Below are 17,792 nucleotides of genomic sequence, written 5' to 3'. Positions count from 1 at the left end.
CAGAAAATGTGTCTGAAAATGTTTTTTCCATTCAAAATGTCTTTGTTCATGAAAAGCAGACTCTGATGATGCTATATAAATATGAACAGAACTACTGTAGAGCCCCAACCAGCAACATGCATCCTCCCATCCTACTTCAACTGTTCAGAACTCTGCTCCCAATCCTCTCTGTCACACACACCACTTGTTGATTTGATGTCTGTGTACGGGTGTGTTTTAAAAACGGTTCTGTGCATGGTGTAAATCTGCTTGCCAAAAAAAAAGACCACCTCTCCTCCTGTACACTGGTGCCACCCCCCACCCCCGTGATTTGTGTTTTTATTAAGGGAAGAAACCAGCCAACATCTCCACATTGCTGATGGAGCCAAACGCCACAGTTCTATTTGTAAAGTTTAATATATGTATATGACCGAAGCACTACGTTTTTTTGTCCCCGGATTCTGACCTGCTGAGAAACATGACTTGTCATGAATTACACTGTGACTGGTCTTGACTTTTGCCTTTATGATTGTCGCGAGAGCTGCTCTTAGGTAAAGGTCATATTTAAAAAGGCACTGCGCTGCCGGCTGGGCTTGAATGTAAAAGTATAGACGGACATTCAGACGTCTGCTCCCAACAAGTGATGCTGCGTGTGAAGTGTGAAGCAGCTCACTTTCCTTTGAGTGGACGAGCTTCCCCCTGTTTTTTGGTTTGTTGTGAAGGAAAGAACTGATTTGTTCACTTGTTTTATTTCAGTTGTGTAACTGAAGCGGATATAAGATTAATTGTCTTTAGTTAATCAGCAAAAGCATTTACATTTTACATGTGAAGATACAAGATGTTTGAAGACACTGGGACACTTTCATTTGTTTTATTTAAGTTTTGTAGCTGAAGCGGACATGAGATTTATTGTCTTTAGTTAATCAATAAAAAGCATTTACATTTTACACACAAAAGTACGAAATGTTTGAAGACACTGGACCAAAATCTGTTTAAAGCCACAAATCACAAAAAACGAAGAAACATTTGACTCAACAGAAAAAAAGGCATATAAACAAAAATAGACATATTTTGGTAATAATTACACGTGTGTATTACAGCCTATAGCAATGATTTTAAATATAAGTATGTTGGACCAAATGATTCTTCCTCTGGACTTCAGGAATGCTTGAGTAGATGAAGTACGCCCTCTTGTGGCTGTGTAATATTATAGCAAACTATGTGGTCCATTCATCTAACTGTGCTTAACACTGTCCGAAGCCAACGTCGATCCAAACCACAAAAACATTGGAAGTGAATCTTCTATGTGCTTGATTAAAACGATTGTAATTCTGTTCTTGTCAACAGTCTGCTTAAGCCCGTGTTCAAAAGATTTGTAAATATCGCTGTACGTCCTCTTTTGTAAATGAAGCAATCGAAAAGGTTTAATAAATATGAAGATGCACAACATCGAACCTCTCTGGGATTTGTTTTCTGCAAAAGAAATGTTGATTAAACTAGCACTTTTATGATTTTAAGACACAGAGGTAAGAAAGACGGTTGCAAAAAAAGAAAAACTATTCCCGTCCAACCTCAGGTAAACTCAATATACTGTTGTTCTCCAACTATATTTGAAAAAGCAAACCCTCGCTATCCCGCCCGTCCCAACTTCCCTCCCATCTGCATCTCCTGCTCAGTCCCTGTTCACATCTCCAGGTTCCACCACTTGAAGTCAAACGCCTCCCGGCGGACGTTGGAGCCGCAGTGCACCTCACCCAGATTCTTGTGGTAGGAGGTGAAGTCGTCGATGAAGGTGCAGTTGAGGCCCAGCCCCCCCATCAGCGAGCACATCTCCGCCTCCAGGACGCAGTGACCGTTCACCTTGGGGCCAAATGGCTTCGGGATGCCGAGGTTCTTCCCCAGGACGATCATGTTCACCTGGAAAGAGATGAAACCGATGATGAGACTCAGCGGCACTTATCTCTAACTAATGAATGGTTTCATTCCTCCAACATCGGAAAGTGTGTGTGTGTGTGTGTGTCAGTCAGGCCATGTTTTGGTTTTATTATCTATTCCTCTTCTTTTGAGTAACCTGCGGTGAATACTGGTTGTAAATTCCTCATGTTTTTGATGGAGGGTACGTGACAATGCTGCTGTTGGTGGCTGCATAAGCATCATTTACTTGGAATACGCCACAGAAAATGTGTCTGAAAATGTTTTTTCAGACACATGTCTTTGGACTGTAGGAGAAAACCCACGCAGACACTAGGAAAACATGCAAACTCCACAAAGAAAGACTCCAGCCAAAGTGGGATTCGAACCATTTGGAAGTGATCACAGCCAGATATTAAGGCTGAACCCACCATGTCAGGGTAGTACGCTTCTGCTCTGCTGCTGTACTTGTCCGCCACCAGCTTGAATAGGATCGGCAGGTCAATGATGTCCTCGTCCTCCAGGCCCAGCTCTCTCTTCAGGACGTCTCTGTTCCAGTCGATGCAGCTCTGGGAGAGGGAAGAAAAACCAAATTGCAGTCAGCGTATTGTACAAAACGCTAGAACTATCTTCAAAAGTCTGAAAACAAATAATTGCTCAGAAAAATGTTGCCCGAGTTGCAGAGCTCCGTGACTCATCTCTCCACTATCTCGCTTTGTCAAATGTCCGCGCTGCTAAAATCACCCTGGTCCAGCCCACGTGCAAACATCTCTGAGCTAAAACAACTTGCTCCGGAGCAGTATGAAGTTACAAAGTTTCAGGAATCAGTTTGTCTTCCACGTATGAAGAATGCAGCAGGAGGTTGTCCAGGTCAGACGTTTTCACAAAAACAGGGAAACGTCCAGAACATTCGAGCGAGGAGCAGAGAAGATGGGTAGAACCTGACGTAGAACTTCTGCTGCTCAGTGTTTTTGTTTACAGCCAAATTCAAACTGGCATCGGGTCACGAAAAAAGTTTTCTTGTCTTTTCAAGTTTTTTGTCGCCGTCTTCCAGGAGCATGGCTCCTCTCATTCATCCTGAGATATTTGTATTCTTCCTCTCACTCGCTGCCAGTTCTCCAAAAATGTTCCTGCTGTATTGTCGCATGGGCTCACAGGAACATTATACTAAAGAGCTGGATGTTTGTGTTCTCACATACAGGAGCTAGTGTTTTTAAAAGGGTTTGGAACTCGGGAAATAGACGACAAACTGCCTCTGGAAACAGCGTCAGCTCACAAGAGCATAAGATCTGTCAGCTGGTGAGGTATCAGTGATGGGTCCCTTTTCTCTCCCTGCTTCTCAGATGGCAACTCACAGTTTGGTAGCAGCTTTGTAGGAGGAGGAATGAAAGGTCTGGGGCTGTTCTTCATGATTCAGATTTAGCCGCTTAGTTCCGGTGAAAAGGGGAAATCCTCATGTTGCACTAGTGTAACTTTACCCACATCCGACCCCACTGGGATGGAGTGAAACGCTGACGCTGTGCCAGGCCTTATCGCCCAACATCTGTGACAGGCTCCTCTGGCTGAATGGGAACAAATCCCTGTAGCCCGGTTCTGAAATCCCATGGAAAGCCCCGCTATGGAGAGGAGGCTGTTACAGCAGCGTTCTACTGCCTGCTGTGGTTTTACAATGAAATATTCAACATTCTCAGACTCTGGATGATTTTCACTGTCTTACATCATCCCCCACTTACCTGCACATAGTTGTTTTCAGCTTGGAAACTCAGGTCAGCGAGTATATCGTCCACTGTTCTCGTTTCTTCATCTTTCAGACCTGTTGGTGAATAAATTCAGAGCGTGAGTTGAAGAATTACTTGATGATGTTTATGACTTTCTCCAGTAACGCACGCACGCACACACGCACGCACGCACGCACGCACGCACGCACGCACGCACACACAGACACACACAGGCCCTGTACCGTCAAACAGCTTGGCTTGTCCATGGCCATCCCTCTGTAAGCCTCTGAATAGCTTGTACCCGGCATCGGGACTGGCCAGCAGCAGCCGAAAATGCTGTGAACAGAAACACAAGAGACAAACATAACAGTGTGTTAGGAAATGGTTTCCAAGGAACCACAGGACTCCTTTTCGGCCTACATGTTAGTCAAGGCCTGAAAACAAGAATGGTCTCTTTGTTCAAGAGAACTACTAAAAAGCCAAAGAACTCAGGCTCCCAGAGTGCTGCATTCTCCCTTTGTTTCAGCAACTTCACACAGAGGTGCGAAGTGCCGCCAGGATGACCTCCTATTGGTCATTCTGGCCCCATGACCCGTGAGTTAACCGGGCCTGTAAAAGACCAAGGTCTTCCCCAATTCTTTCTCTTTCTCCAATCCCTATGAGGGCGGAAGGCTGCTCCAGCTCTCTCTTCTCCTCAACTCTTCAAGGACAGCAGGCTGTCCAGCCTCTCCTCTCCTGTATCGCCTAGTGGGGACCTGGCTGCTCCTGCCTGGCATCTTCACTTTGCATCCAAATCTACAAGAGGAGCGCAAAGGTCGAGCTTTCAGCTCATCTTCTCAAGGAAACTTCCACGCATCTCAAGCTTTTTCCAAACTCCTTGCAGCAACTCAATGTCCTCTAGGTAAGAACTAAGATTCAATAAGCAGCTGAACTGCACAGCTCAACAGAACCGCGGCAGCAGAGACCACACGAGCCAGAAGACTTCACACAACCGGCAGGACGAACTGCTAACTGAACTACAGCAACTTTCTCCCTCTCTGAGGACTGGTAACATACTGGGCTTAATAATGATGCTAGACTAAGCAAGACTGTTTATTTGATTCTGAGTAAGTTTGATATGTGTTGTGTTATTGTAGTTACAAGCTTAATGAAAGTTAATGTGAATTACGCTCTACACAGACTCCTCCATTATCTAATTAGCATTTTCACAGACACCCCATATCACTACCTACTTAGCTACTTCCCCTGACCAGAAGAAAGGGGGGGGGCTGCTATCTTAGGGGTCATCTTAAAAGCCCACAGGAAGGTGTGACTTTCTTTGTTAACCACCATTTTGAGAGCCCCTCATTCACACTCACATACACATCTTCTTTGTTAGTTAATAAATTTTGTTAGTAATTTGTGTTTTTAATACTTTATTATGTTCATAATAAATGTTTTCTTTTAAAAATGTATCTTCATTAATGTTGCATAAGTGAATTTTGCCAACCTCTACACTGTCAAGAACTCTATAAACCTCCACTGTTCATTATATAATCTTTAATAGTAAATATTGAGATTTCTAAGTGAACTAGATCTAAATGAGACTGATCTTTAACAATAAATTGGCTATCTTTTCCCTTCTGTGAAGGGTGGTGCCCCGAGAGAACTTTGACAAACTAAAGTTATGATTTAATATTAATGTTTTAAATATAAATTTTTTATATTTTATTTTTGATAACCAAATTTATTGAACGCCTAAAGGCACACTATCTTATGGTATCACTCCTAACCATTATTGCAAAACAAGTGGCTGCATCGTATCCTGAGAGCTTTAACTATGCCATCGCATCTGAAACAGAATGTCACTATCGAGCAGTAACAGCAACGGGCAACGTGAGATTCTGTTTTATGTCTCTTCTTGCGACACAAACGTTTTTATCCTAAGATGTCTATGACCTACATTATTTATTTTATTATAATTTTTTACTCTGATTGTTTGTGAATTTTATATTGTTTGTTGTCAAGCTCTTTGTCACTTGTATTGAAAAGTTATTATTGTTATTGTGTCATATTTACCGCCACCAATGAAGTTGTGGTTTTCTCCATTTGTTTGTTGGTTAGTCAGAAGGATTACACCAAAATTATAGTTTGCCATGAAACGTTTATCAGCATTTTTGTTTTCCTGAGGGAATAAATCGTGGATCTTGATGAAAAGAATCAGGCAGATTCAGGGGACTGATGTGTGTGAAATTATAGTTTATTAACTCTAAGTAATCTAAGTGATAAACTGGCCTTGATGGAGGTGCATTCTGAGCTCTACTGAGTGCCATTCTATTTTGTTACAGTTTCAAACTGTGGGAAATTTACCTTTCTGTCAGGTGCAGGAACGAACGTCATGAATTCGTCGACGTGGCCGACAGTGAGCCAATCAGAAAACAAGGCGATCGGTTCCTGAACCATCTGAGCCCACAGGAAGTCCTGAACCACTTTGGTCATGTTGCGTCCTTTAGTTGCCCTGAAGGACATTAACAGATGCACGTGTTCATACATCTTCTGTTCAACATGCTGAACTGACCTAAAGCTGTCCGTACATTCTTCGTAAGTCAGGGGAACTTGAGGACTCACGTGGGGAAAGCCACTCCGATGATGATTCGGCCGAGGGGGTAGTTTCTCCCATTCACAGTAACAGGAGGACTAACTTCCAGATTCCCGAACGAGTCCAGACTGCTCACATCCCTTCTCCTGGCCATCCTCGTCACATAGCCAAAGTCAGGGCCCTGAGGATATGAAATTATATCAGATGAGACACAAAATTATGTTGCTATGGGAACAGTTCATATTCTGGAAGCTTTTTAAGATTACCAGTAGCTCGTTGTATGGAAAGTCCATGAGGTCTCCATCTCGAGGGGAATCCAGAACAACAGGAAACCGATGATGAGGTGAGTCGATGTAACCGAACTCCAGCTCATCCTGAAACATCATATATACGTTATGTTTTCTGCTCTGTTTAAATTCTTATCAGAGATTTAACATAACAGAAGTTATGGTTTCTGCATCAATGCTTTGTACAAGTTTTATGTTTCATATACATTTTCCTTTTTTATGATTTCATTGTTTCCAGATTAACTCATTTTTAGTTGTGCGGTGATGCAACTTCTCCTACTTGTCTGAAACCTATGACACAGCAAAGGTAATTCCTGTTTCACACCACATGTTATGACTCGCCTTGTTCTCATGGAGATTTACCGACTTGCTCGTCACGGCCTTTCTGAAGTTTCTCGTATTCTCGCTCGATTACTCATGTCAATTACACAATTCATAGTATTTATAGATGGAATTTCCAACTCATTCAATCTGGATTTAGTTTTGAAGCCTTTAGCCAAACGACGAAAACTCAATGGGATAAAGTGGAAGAAGTCTCACAACATAAAAGATGTGATTAATAAGTGAACATCAAATTATTGCAAATTACAGTGAAATCTACATTGCAGAGGATTTATTTTCTGACCTGCATCCACCGATCTCCTCTGTTCATATATTCGTGGCAAATCTTCAGCTTGTACCCGCTGCTCTTCACAACTTTCATCATTCCTTTCAGGAACTGATAGTTATCAGATGTGCTGGGAAAGTAAACCACAGGCAGACGTGCAGATTTCATCAGGAGATATGTTGCAATTTTCAAAATGGTTCAGCACTGTCCACATTCCTCTAGGTTAACCAAATCTTTAAGACCAATCAAAAAAACAAAATATTTATAAATACAACTCGAAAGCTTCTAGTAGGTGAGTTAAAAAATAGTTGAAGCATTTTTGTCGGTTGTATTAGTTCAAATTGAAGTGAGTGTGCAAGACGATGCCGTTGCAACAACTAACATCATCTTTATTATTCATCAGTCTTCTCTTACCTGCACACAAACACCTCTACAGGCTGCAGGGTGTTGGGTGTCATGATCCAGGGCGCCACTCGGAACACAACTGTGTCTGTGAAAATGGGCGTCTCCGGGAGACTCTGTGGAAACAAGAGAAGCTGCTGAGGAACGACGGTTAAAGAAACTCAAGTCTAATCATTGTTTTGCGGTAAACAGTATCATGAAAAAAAAAGTACCAAGTTTATGTTGCTGAGGTTGACAGGTTATTCTCGTCCTTTTATTATTAGCAAAGAACATCACCAAATTCAAAGGTTTATATTTGGGAGCAATACACCAGATCATTAGAATAGATCATTAAAAGTAAAACTATGGCCCTTGACGATTTTGTGGGGAAAGTTCATTTTTTTTTTCTTTCCAATTTCCTAAGATACAAGTCACTTAAAATACAGACATGCAGAAAAGGGAGTTGGAGATGAGAGAAAGGTGTGGGTGCCGTGCTGCAGGTCTTAACTGTTCCAATGGGCTCCAACAGACTGAGGTTGATTCTGATGAGGCCATCGAAGTCTTTGTCGGGAAACCTGAGGCCCTCCACGTAAAACTTCATCTCTGCCCTGTCGCCGAGGTACGGCACTTCCTGTGACAGGACCTCACTGTGCAGCACCAGTGGATAGTCCTTCAACGGGCTGCTATAGATGAAGTTCGCTGGTGAAATGAGATAAACAACATTCAAATACTGTGGCACCGAATTTGGGAAAAAAGAGGAAAAAAAGGGAATGAACAAAGATGAAAACAGTGTGAAGCCTTAAATCAAAAGGCTGCATTACATGCACGTTACATAATCTGTTTCGGGGCTTTCATCTTTACTCACTTATGGCGTTGGACGTGTTAGAGGATCTGGACCTGAACACTCTCATGCTCTCTGCGTCGCCCTGGGAGATGTGCATGGTGAGCTTGTAGCCCTCGGGGAGCTTTGCAGGGCCTCTGGTCCGCAGCACCATGAGCGACATGTCCTTCAGATCTGCACAAACGCAAACAAAGACTCATGAGAGCCCTTATACCACAGACTTTACACTGGGGTATTAAATGTGATATTTTTTTCACATTCATCTCTAGTGATGAAGTTAAACACTGACAGCATGTGGTCAAATATACAAGCACAGGTACAGACATGAAAGTCGAGCTGCAGCTTAAATTAACACCCGTTTCTAATATCAAATTTCAGCTCTACTGGTTTGTCCACTTCAAGGTCATTTGATAGGTCGGTTTTATCAACCCAGCCTCTCCACATTTCTCTTTAATCAGTAATATTACATATCACCTATTTATTTAGCTGACTTTGCAAAAGCGAACACGCCTGGCTTTTCATAATTAAGCTCACGGAACAGACAGAAGAACATAGTCACTGTTAAACCCTCTCACCTGACAGTCTGGAGATGCGGCCCTGCTCGGAGTCCTGTTCCTTCAAATAGCTCCGCTCTGAGTCACAGTTGACCAATAGGATTGCTCCGTGTCCTTTAGGACCCCACGTCCAGGAGCCCTGTGAAGGTTTCAACAAACCAGACATGGGAATTGATTTAATTCACAGATTTGGTGCTCTGCGTTTCACAGCATTGAACAGAGCATGAACTCCAGGGCTTTAACGTGTGCATATTAAACTGTCAAACAAGGAAACATTCAGGAAGTTGACAAAGCAAAACTTTAAACCATCTCTGACATAAGCCCCTTCAGGCATGTATAGAGAAATGATCTCATGCAGAGTTGGCAGCACGACAGGTTTAAAGACTTAAATAGGATGCAGCGGCTCTATAAATAAATGAGGAAAGCGCAGCGTGAATTCAATGAATAGAATCCTATTCATTAAAATTGTTATGTTATTGTTTATCAGAAATTGACAAAAACACAAAGTCCCTCCATCATTGGTGTCAAACATTGCGCTGTCATCTTGAACTGTCACTAAGAGATCACCTTATTAGGGTTGTTTTTCTCCACCACACCGTCTCTGTCCGCATCCACATCCAGAGAGATCTCTGTGGGACAGACACATTCAAGATAGCGGCTCCTATCATGATACAACTATTGTTTTCAAAAGGCTATAAATATATATTTCCATATCACAGTCGAGCATGTCGCTGTGTGCTTGAATATATGCAATATAAAGATGGTTCTTGTTAAAAAATACGAGTTCTGACTGAAATGTGATGTGATTTTAACACACAACTTATGTTCTGCTGATAATTTATTAACATAAATGGTTGTTACATGGTTTATATACATTTTAATAGAATAAATGTGTGTTGCATTATAATGTTTTAACTCACCAACGGCTGTCAGGTGCAGGATCGCTATCCCCAACACTTCGTTCTTCTCCCCATAGTACCTGACAGCCAGCTAATAAAAGAAAAGCACAAATTATTTAGATTCACAAAATGAGAATGCTTGAAACCACAAATTTTGAGATAATGATTTGCATATTGCAACTGAGCTCTTTTTAATGTGGACTTTCCCTCTGGTTCCTTAAAAAGAAAGGGATTGAGTCCTTAATCATAAAAAGCAAAAGGTACAAATGCCTTCAGGAGGGCGACACTGAGTTTGATATATTTCCAGTAGAAGTCTTCTCTTGAAATGTAGAAGTTTCTTTTTTTTCATGCAGTGTTTTTGCTTTGGGCTCCATGACAGATTCATATTCATCCTTTGAATTTGCATTTTGCCAGCTCGTTTCCCGGAGCCGTTCCCGTCCCACTTCTCGCACATTTTGAAATATGACACTTTGAGACAACGGTGTCGAGCCACTTTACCTTGCTGTCATTTTCATGCTCGCTGGCGTGGCTCATGCTGATGAGCAGCACTGAGTTTCCATTGAGAGGGATGGGGGAGAGGTGTGAGGTCTCCTGGGGCGGGGGGGTGATGCTGCACTGAACGCAGGGGGTGCACTTCACAGAGAAGAACTTGGAGCTGGGAGGGGCGCTCCTGAGAACAAGAGAAAGAGACGGTTATTAGGGCTGCAACTATACACCACCCAGACACGTTACCGCCACAGAGGAGGTTATGTTTTCCGTTTGTTGGTTTGCAAGTAAGATAGCAGAAAACAACAGAACTGATTTCCACAAAACTTGGTGGAGGGATGCAGAGCGGGTCAAGGATGAACTCATTCAATTTTGGTGCGGATCAGGGGGCAGATCCAGGATTATTCCCAGGAATTGTTAATGGATCTCGATGGAAAAAAAACATCAGGCACATTAAGGGAACTGATATCTATGAGTGTGTGAAATTTGGTGCAGCTTGATTGACTTTAAGGGGACTGAGGAGGTGTCACTCAGGTTAAACATGTTTCAAGTGTGTAAGAACAGATGTGTATTTTTATACACTTGAGAAAGAGCATTAACGTGTGAAGCCACAAGCTTGTATGTCATCACAGGTGACAAAGACAAAGACAAAACTGAGTAATGAGAGTGAGTCAGAGAGACAGCTGACGTCCAAAAAGTGACCGAATGAAGAACTGGAATTGAAGTCGACAGACTGAGACGCTTCATCCTCCCACAGTCTACCGCCACTCGACCGCATGTTGTTGAAGTCAGCTGTTTTGCTCTGATTGTCATTACACCGGTTTGTTTAGGAACAGATTAGAAATGCTCAGCTGACAATATGTGCATTGTCAGAATTATTGGGGTGATCACAATAAAGACATTATTTTGCACTAAAAACATTTTATAAGACACTTGAACTCCATTTAAAATCGCCTCCCCTCTACCCACACACACACACACACAAGAACACACACACACATCCAGTGCCCCTATACAGACACCTGTACAGCTATTTACACAACGTTACAGTTAAACCATGTCTGTTATACTTGATCTATTAAATCGTGTGTGCAATTCTCATGTCAGCCTCCATCTATTAATTCAATATGTGTCATTTCAGTCAGTAGCGTACAGTATCCCAATGTCTGTTTGTATAATATTCATCTATTATTCTTTTATTAACTTATTTACTTTAGGTAAGAAAATGGTTACGTAAGAAACCGTAACCATTTTAAAATATATTTGTGAGTTGGGTGCAAAACTGATATGTACAGTGCCATTGTCTTGGCACTGTATGACAATTAGTTAATTTTTTCTTTATCGAACTGCTGAAGCTTCCTTGTGGCTCTTGCTGAATTATGGACTTTGTCCCAGATATCTCACATCAGGAAGGATTTCTTCACTGCTATTGACAGAAGGAACAGTAATGAGTATCTGTTTCAGACAGACTTACATGTACGTAAACCTAATCTTTCAGATACTAAAACCGCTATGCTCTCCCGGGAATATGCAGCTTCTATTGTTGCAGATTCCAAAGGACCGGGGGGGGCTGTGCCGTGTGACACTCTCCCACATTAATCCTGCTCTGTTGTGTAGACTGTCATTTGGCAGAGCAGTATAGCCCACATTTCTTTGGTACAACAAAGTCTTTCCTGTTGGCAGCACAGTGTACAGTTGATAGCAACAACAGACGACTGTTGATTCTCTCCACAGTGCAAACAATGGACAACCTGCACCACCAGGACCTGAACAAATGATCCTTTCCTCATTCTTGTGGACATAGGTTAACTACCCAGATTCAGTTGGGTTAGGGTTAACTGTTTCCTTCCTAAGCCTACGACTGTTACAAATTGTAATGCATCAACCCTGCAATAAATTCCACTTTCATTGTCGTTTTAACCCTAATTTTTGTTGATGTAACTGTGGTTTGTGTTGCTTTGTAATTGTAGACGCAAGTTATACTGAGTAATACTTCTAAAATAGCCCCTGCTGCAGTCTACCCTTGTATGTATGAATGGGGTGAACATAATATTAGAGACGCTGTCATTCAACACAAATGATTACTGATAGCTGATTGGACAAGAGTCTTACCTGTTCAGGTTCACGTTGAGTTCCGAGCCAACCACGTATAGAATTTTTGTAGTTTTGTCATAATCTACTCTGAGAGTCCTGGGGTGGATCATGGCTGCAGTCGTCCCCCTGGGTCAGCCTGCTACTGACAGACAAATTTCCTGGTACCGTTATTAGATGCAGCCTGGTTTTCACTGACTCTCCTGGCTCAGTGCAGAAGCTAAACGGGTGATTATGAGGCTGCAGCTCCGGAAGGCTCGGCCTCTGATTGGTCAGCCAAATGCCCATCCCACCACAGACACCCCCACAGTCCATCCCAAGGCAGCTCTCCCTCTCTTTTGTCTTCTGTCGCTCTCTTTGTCTGTGTCTTTCTCTTTCGTCTTAACCTTCTGCATTGTTTGGTCAGGTCTTTTGCATTTCTTTATTTAAAGAAAAGGTTTGTATATAGGTGGGGCAGTTGTAGTTTTTGTCTTTCCCATTTATCTCCGAGAACATATAACAATAGAAAATATAGCAAATTCATTTTATATCAAATATTAACCATGAAGTAGAAGTTCATATTGTTTTTTTACAGGATTATTGCATTGCTTTATGCTCTTGACTGTTAAATTGTATTAAACTATATTAAAAAAAATACAATACACATCTATTGGTGAATATATGTCGACAATAATTGTTCAGTCACTTTTGCTGTGCTCGACATTTCAAGTTATTTTCAGTGTCGTTCTTTTCCTACCTCAAAAATAAATTGGATCTGACACTGATAATATTTTGTCTTATTATCACCACAACATCATTACTCACAACATGTAGGCAGGATGTGTGTGTGTGTGTGTGTGCGATCTTGTCTTGCGAGGGCCAGTTGTGGTTCCAAACCATCATTGTGAGGATATATTGGATTGTCCTCACGAATACGAGGAGAGCGGAGAGTCTTTTTGATTTTTACATCTCCGACGACTGAACGTTGAAAACAATTCACCGCCAAACCCATAGGTGGCGCAACGGAAGACGAGCTCAGAGAAGTCTACCCCATTTATGGGAAGAAGAAGTCCACGTGTGTCTGTTTACCTCTGTCGGCATGCCTCCCACACACTGAACCATGGCAACTAACAGAACTAAATAAAGTGACACCCAGCGGGTCAAAATGCTGATGTTATCGTTTCTTAGCGCATCGGTTCCCCGGTCTTGTTTCTGAACTCTGTTGCTATTTCCACAGCTTAAAGCTCAGTGTAGCTTGAAGCTCCCGGCACTAACTACTACCCAGTGTTTGCTTCTAACCTGGCGGTATTATAGAAACAGTGTCATGATAGACGTGGAATTAAAGTCGTGACGGCGGGTTTTTGCACTGTTACCACCATGTTAGCATGGTGGCTAGCCCGCTAGCGCACTTTTGAAAGCTCGTTATAACCGTATGTGACCGTGCACACATGCCGTCAGTGCTCTAACGAGCCACTGTCAGCCGGACAACTCCGCTGGCTTAAAGGGACTCTTACCTTTGTTGCATTTTTACACTTTTTTTGGATAAAGTTAAATTGGTATTAATAAGGTAATGACACTCTAAAATGCAAGACAGACCCACCAGGAGTAAAAACAAACAATTATTTCACTCTCATAATATTTAGTGAAAACTTCAACCAATAAAATTCTTCGGACCGAAGGACCTTATTGGCCGACAGACCTGTCTGTTTGCTGCATGGACATGCAGGTTTTCCGTCTACTTCTTGTGGCGCATTCGGGCCCGGTGCAAATAACCATTGAACTGAAAAATATATATGTGAATGTAAATGTATAAAACTTACCGGTGCTTCTGAATCCGAATCCATTGCTTTGGTAAACAAAAACTGACGTGCTCGCGCGGAGGCAGTAGGTTGTAAGTCTGCTTGTAAATAAAGTTTCTTCAAAAAAACACCGCGGATGGGAACGAGGGGGTGGGGCATTGGAGGAAGGCGGGATGATTTGAATGTGCTGTAATTCTCAAATGCAACAAAGGTAAGAGTCCCTTTAACACACACGTCACATTAATCGTAGAATCGTAGTTGTGTTTGGGTTTATTGTCAAGTAGGAAGTTTGAGGTCCGGAAATGACGTCGCAGGGAAATGATGTTGTTCGCGGACCAATCACAGCCAAGAGCTGTCCGTGGGGTCTCCGAAATAAAGACGGACATTTAGAAAAATCAGGTGTACAAAAGAGAGGGCGTTTCACGACGGATAGGGCGGTCTTATCTGTCCGTTTTAGAAAAGAAGTGCAAGCATAAATTGGCCTTTAGTTGTGATGGTTAAGGTCAGGGTAAAGGCCAATTTATGCTTCTACAGCTTTTCGTGCACCTCTGATTTTTCTAACTGTCCATCTTTATTTCGGAGACCCCACGGACAGCTCTTGGCTGTGATTGGTCCGCGAACTACATCATTTCCCTACGACGTCATTTCCGGATTTCACATTTCCGGACCTCTAACTTCCTGATTCACAATAAATACATACACAACTACGATTCTACGATTAATGTGACATGTGTGTTAAGCCAGCGGAGTTGTCCGGCTGACGGTGGCTCGTTAGAGTACTGACGGCATGTGTGCACGGTCACATACGGTTATAACGAGCTTTCATAACGGCGCTAGCGTGCTAGGCTAGCGGGCTAGCCACCATGCTAACTGCGGTGGTAACGGTGCAAAAACCCGCCGTCAAGACTTTAATTCCACTTCTATCATGACACTGTTTCTATAATACAGCCAGGTTAGAAGCAAACACTGGATAGTAGTAGTTAGTGTCGGGAGTCCCTGCTGACTGTGTGTGGAAGCTGGGGGGAGCTAGCTGGGAGGGGAGCTAGCTAGCTCCGTGTAGCCTCAAGCAGATTCAAGCTGTGGAATCAGCAACACAGTTCGGAAACAAGACCGGAGAACCGCTGCGCTAAGAAACGATAACATCAGCATTTTGACCCGCTGGGTGTCACTTTATTTAGTTCTGTTAGTTGCCATGGTTCAGTGTGTCAGAGGCTAGCTGACAGAGGTAAACAGACACACGTGGACTTCTTCTTCCCATAAATGGGGTAGACTTCTCTGAGCTCGTCTTCCGTTGCGCCACCTATGGGTTTGGCGGTGAATTGTTTTCAACGTACAGTCGTCAGAGAGGTAAAAATCAAAAAAGACTCTCCGCTCTCCGTGCAACCCTCTCCGGGAAACGGATACGTAGAAGCATACTGGAGCTTTAAGGGGCTACAGAGTGAGAACAGTTCTTCAAAGTGAGGACATTTTGACTGGTCCTCACTTCTTCAATGGGCTGTTTGAGGGTTAAGACTTGGTTCAAGGGTTATGGTTAGAATTAAGAGTAGGTTGGGGTTAGGGTAAGACATTTAGTTTGGATGGTTAGGGTTAGGGGCCAGGGAATGCATCATGCCAAAGAGTGTCCTCACTAAGATAGAAGTACAAACTATGTGTGTGTGTGTGTGTGTGCTCTTGTACAGCTATCTTTGTGAGGACCAGTTTGAGACTACAACCTACGGAGTGAGGACATTTTGGCAAAGTGAGGACCTTTTGGCCTGTCCTCACTTTGGGACGCCCCTTTAATGGACTGTTTTGGGGATAAGACTATGTTTTAGGCAGTGGTGGAATGAAACGAAGTATTTTTACTTCGTTACTGTACTTAAGTAAATTTTTACATATCTGTACTTTACTTAAGTAAAAATAATAGTGCATACTTTTTACTTTACTCCGTTACATTTTGCAGCTATTATCTATACTTTTACTCCGCTACATTTCTACAATATGTGTCGTTACTCGTTACATTTTATGAACACAGTTTCGCCAAAATGTTGCTGTGACGGAGCGGCTCTGCCAGCGCTCCACACACGCACACACAGTCACACACGCGCACACGCAGCCACACACACGCCAACAAACATTTCCACTCTTCCTGTTAAAGTTCGTAGTTGATTACTATCTAACCATCAGCGCTGGGCCGACGGAGGGTGCCCACTCGTCAGCTCCGCATCTGGGTGACACACACACACGCACGCACGCACGCACACACACACACACACACACACAAGAACACACACACACATCCAGTGCCCCTATACAGACACAGACACACACACAGTCACACACAGTGGCCGGTCAGCAGCCGTCCGGACCACTCCGTGAAGAAGGAGGAGACGTTTCTTTAGTTTTAACGCCGCCACTTTATTTATTGACTGTCCACCGGAGCAACACTCTCATCACCTCACTTCTCGTATTCACACACTTCTTGCGCAAGTTACCCAGGTGCACTACGTCACTCTCTGGGCCCGTTCCTTAAAGGGGCAGGCCATACCTGCAAATGTTGTTGCTTATAATTATTACTAGTAGTGACATCTGTAGAGGCATGAGTATGACCAGTAGCTATATCAAAATGGCACAGCCTAGACATTGAGAGACAACCCATTGCGTGAGTACTTTTACTTTTAATACTTAAAGTAAATTTAAAAGTAAGTACTTTTTACTTTTACTTAAGTAGGATTGTTGATGTAGTACTTTTACTTTTACTTAAGTATATATTTTCCTGGGTACTTGTACTTTTAATTAAGTACTAAACTTCAGTACTTCCTCCACCACTGGTTTTAGGGTTAGGGTTAGAATTGGGTTTATATTAAGGGTTAGGGTCAGGCATTTAGTTTGGATGGTTAGGGTTAAGGTAAGGGCCTATGGAATCGTTATGCCAATGAGTGTCCTCACTAAGCTGTGTGTGTGTGTGTGTGTGTGTGTGTGTGTGTGTGTGTGTGTGTGTGTGTGTGTGTGTGTGTGTGTGTGTGTGTGTGCGTGTGTGTGTGCGTATGTGTGCGTGTGTGTGTATGTCTGTGCATGTGTGTGTTGCAGGATGATCTGATTTCAGTTTACCTGCTCAGGTTTGTCTTCAGAGTGGTCCCTACAACGTGGAGGACAGCCTGAGGACTCGCCGTGTCCAGGCGACATGTTCGGTGTTGTCCTGCGGTTCCTGCGCTTCCTATTCTCCTCCTCTGCAAGAACTCAGGTACCTTGGTCTGTGACACCTGTTGAAACATCGTCGGTCGTTTCTCTGCCTCAGATTGCTGGAGGATTCCTGGAGCTGTTGTCCTGTCGCTGCAGAATCTGGAGAGGACGTCAGGACGAGGCAGCCTCTTGGTTTGTTTGTCAGGGAAAAGGAGAGAAGAGCCCCAAGGAAAATTACCAAGGTACTACTGGTCTGGGCTCGACTAGTGGGGTGAGGCGCCTTCTGCAGGGCGTTACAGTTCTTAGGGTGTGGCCAACCTGCCTGGACAGAGACCGAGAATTTGCAAAAAGACAATAATCCCATAAAGGCTTACCCTGAGGAGTAAAAGTCAGCATAATAATCTTTTGCAAATATACATAGTTTAATATTTAGTTTGCTTATGCATCATGTTCATCATCCAACTGTTACCTATCTATCTATCTACCTAGATATCTATCTATCTATCTATCTATCCATCTA

General features: G+C 42.9%; 1 protein-coding gene across 1 annotated transcript; it reads right to left on the bottom strand.

The window, feature by feature from the left end:
- Nucleotides 1-836: 836 nt before the first annotated feature.
- Nucleotides 837-12,517, bottom strand: padi2 (peptidyl arginine deiminase, type II). The gene is made up of 16 exons (XM_061070351.1): nucleotides 12,354-12,517; nucleotides 10,254-10,425; nucleotides 9,777-9,846; nucleotides 9,424-9,485; nucleotides 8,878-8,995; nucleotides 8,327-8,476; nucleotides 7,970-8,160; nucleotides 7,495-7,598; nucleotides 7,099-7,210; nucleotides 6,453-6,560; nucleotides 6,216-6,367; nucleotides 5,958-6,105; nucleotides 3,851-3,944; nucleotides 3,624-3,703; nucleotides 2,322-2,459; nucleotides 837-1,896 (listed from the first exon to the last, which is right to left on the bottom strand). Exons 1-16 carry the CDS (start codon nucleotides 12,443-12,445, stop codon nucleotides 1,663-1,665), a joined length of 2,025 nt encoding a protein of 674 aa, XP_060926334.1. The 5' UTR covers nucleotides 12,446-12,517; the 3' UTR covers nucleotides 837-1,662.
- Between the last annotated feature and the right edge of the window lie 5,275 nt (nucleotides 12,518-17,792).

Source organism: Limanda limanda, chromosome 4 (genome assembly GCF_963576545.1).
Source record: "Limanda limanda chromosome 4, fLimLim1.1, whole genome shotgun sequence".
NCBI lineage: Eukaryota > Metazoa > Chordata > Actinopteri > Pleuronectiformes > Pleuronectidae > Limanda > Limanda limanda.
The sequence above is the reverse complement of the archived record's forward strand: the minus strand, read 5'-3'. Positions and strand labels throughout refer to the sequence as shown.

What these genes read in the sequence shown, in the direction of transcription:
- padi2 (XM_061070351.1), bottom strand. Translation starts at nt 12,445, where the DNA reads ATGATCCACCCCAGGACTCTCAGAGTAGATTATGACAAAACTACAAAA. An exon ending in CCGCATCTCCAGACTGTCAG is followed by an intron (nt 8,477 to 8,877) that starts GTGAGAGGGTTT and finishes GCGTTTGTGCAG; the next exon opens with ATCTGAAGGACATGTCGCTC. An exon ending in TGTTGGAGCCCATTGGAACA is followed by an intron (nt 7,599 to 7,969) that starts GTTAAGACCTGC and finishes TTGTTTCCACAG; the next exon opens with AGTCTCCCGGAGACGCCCAT.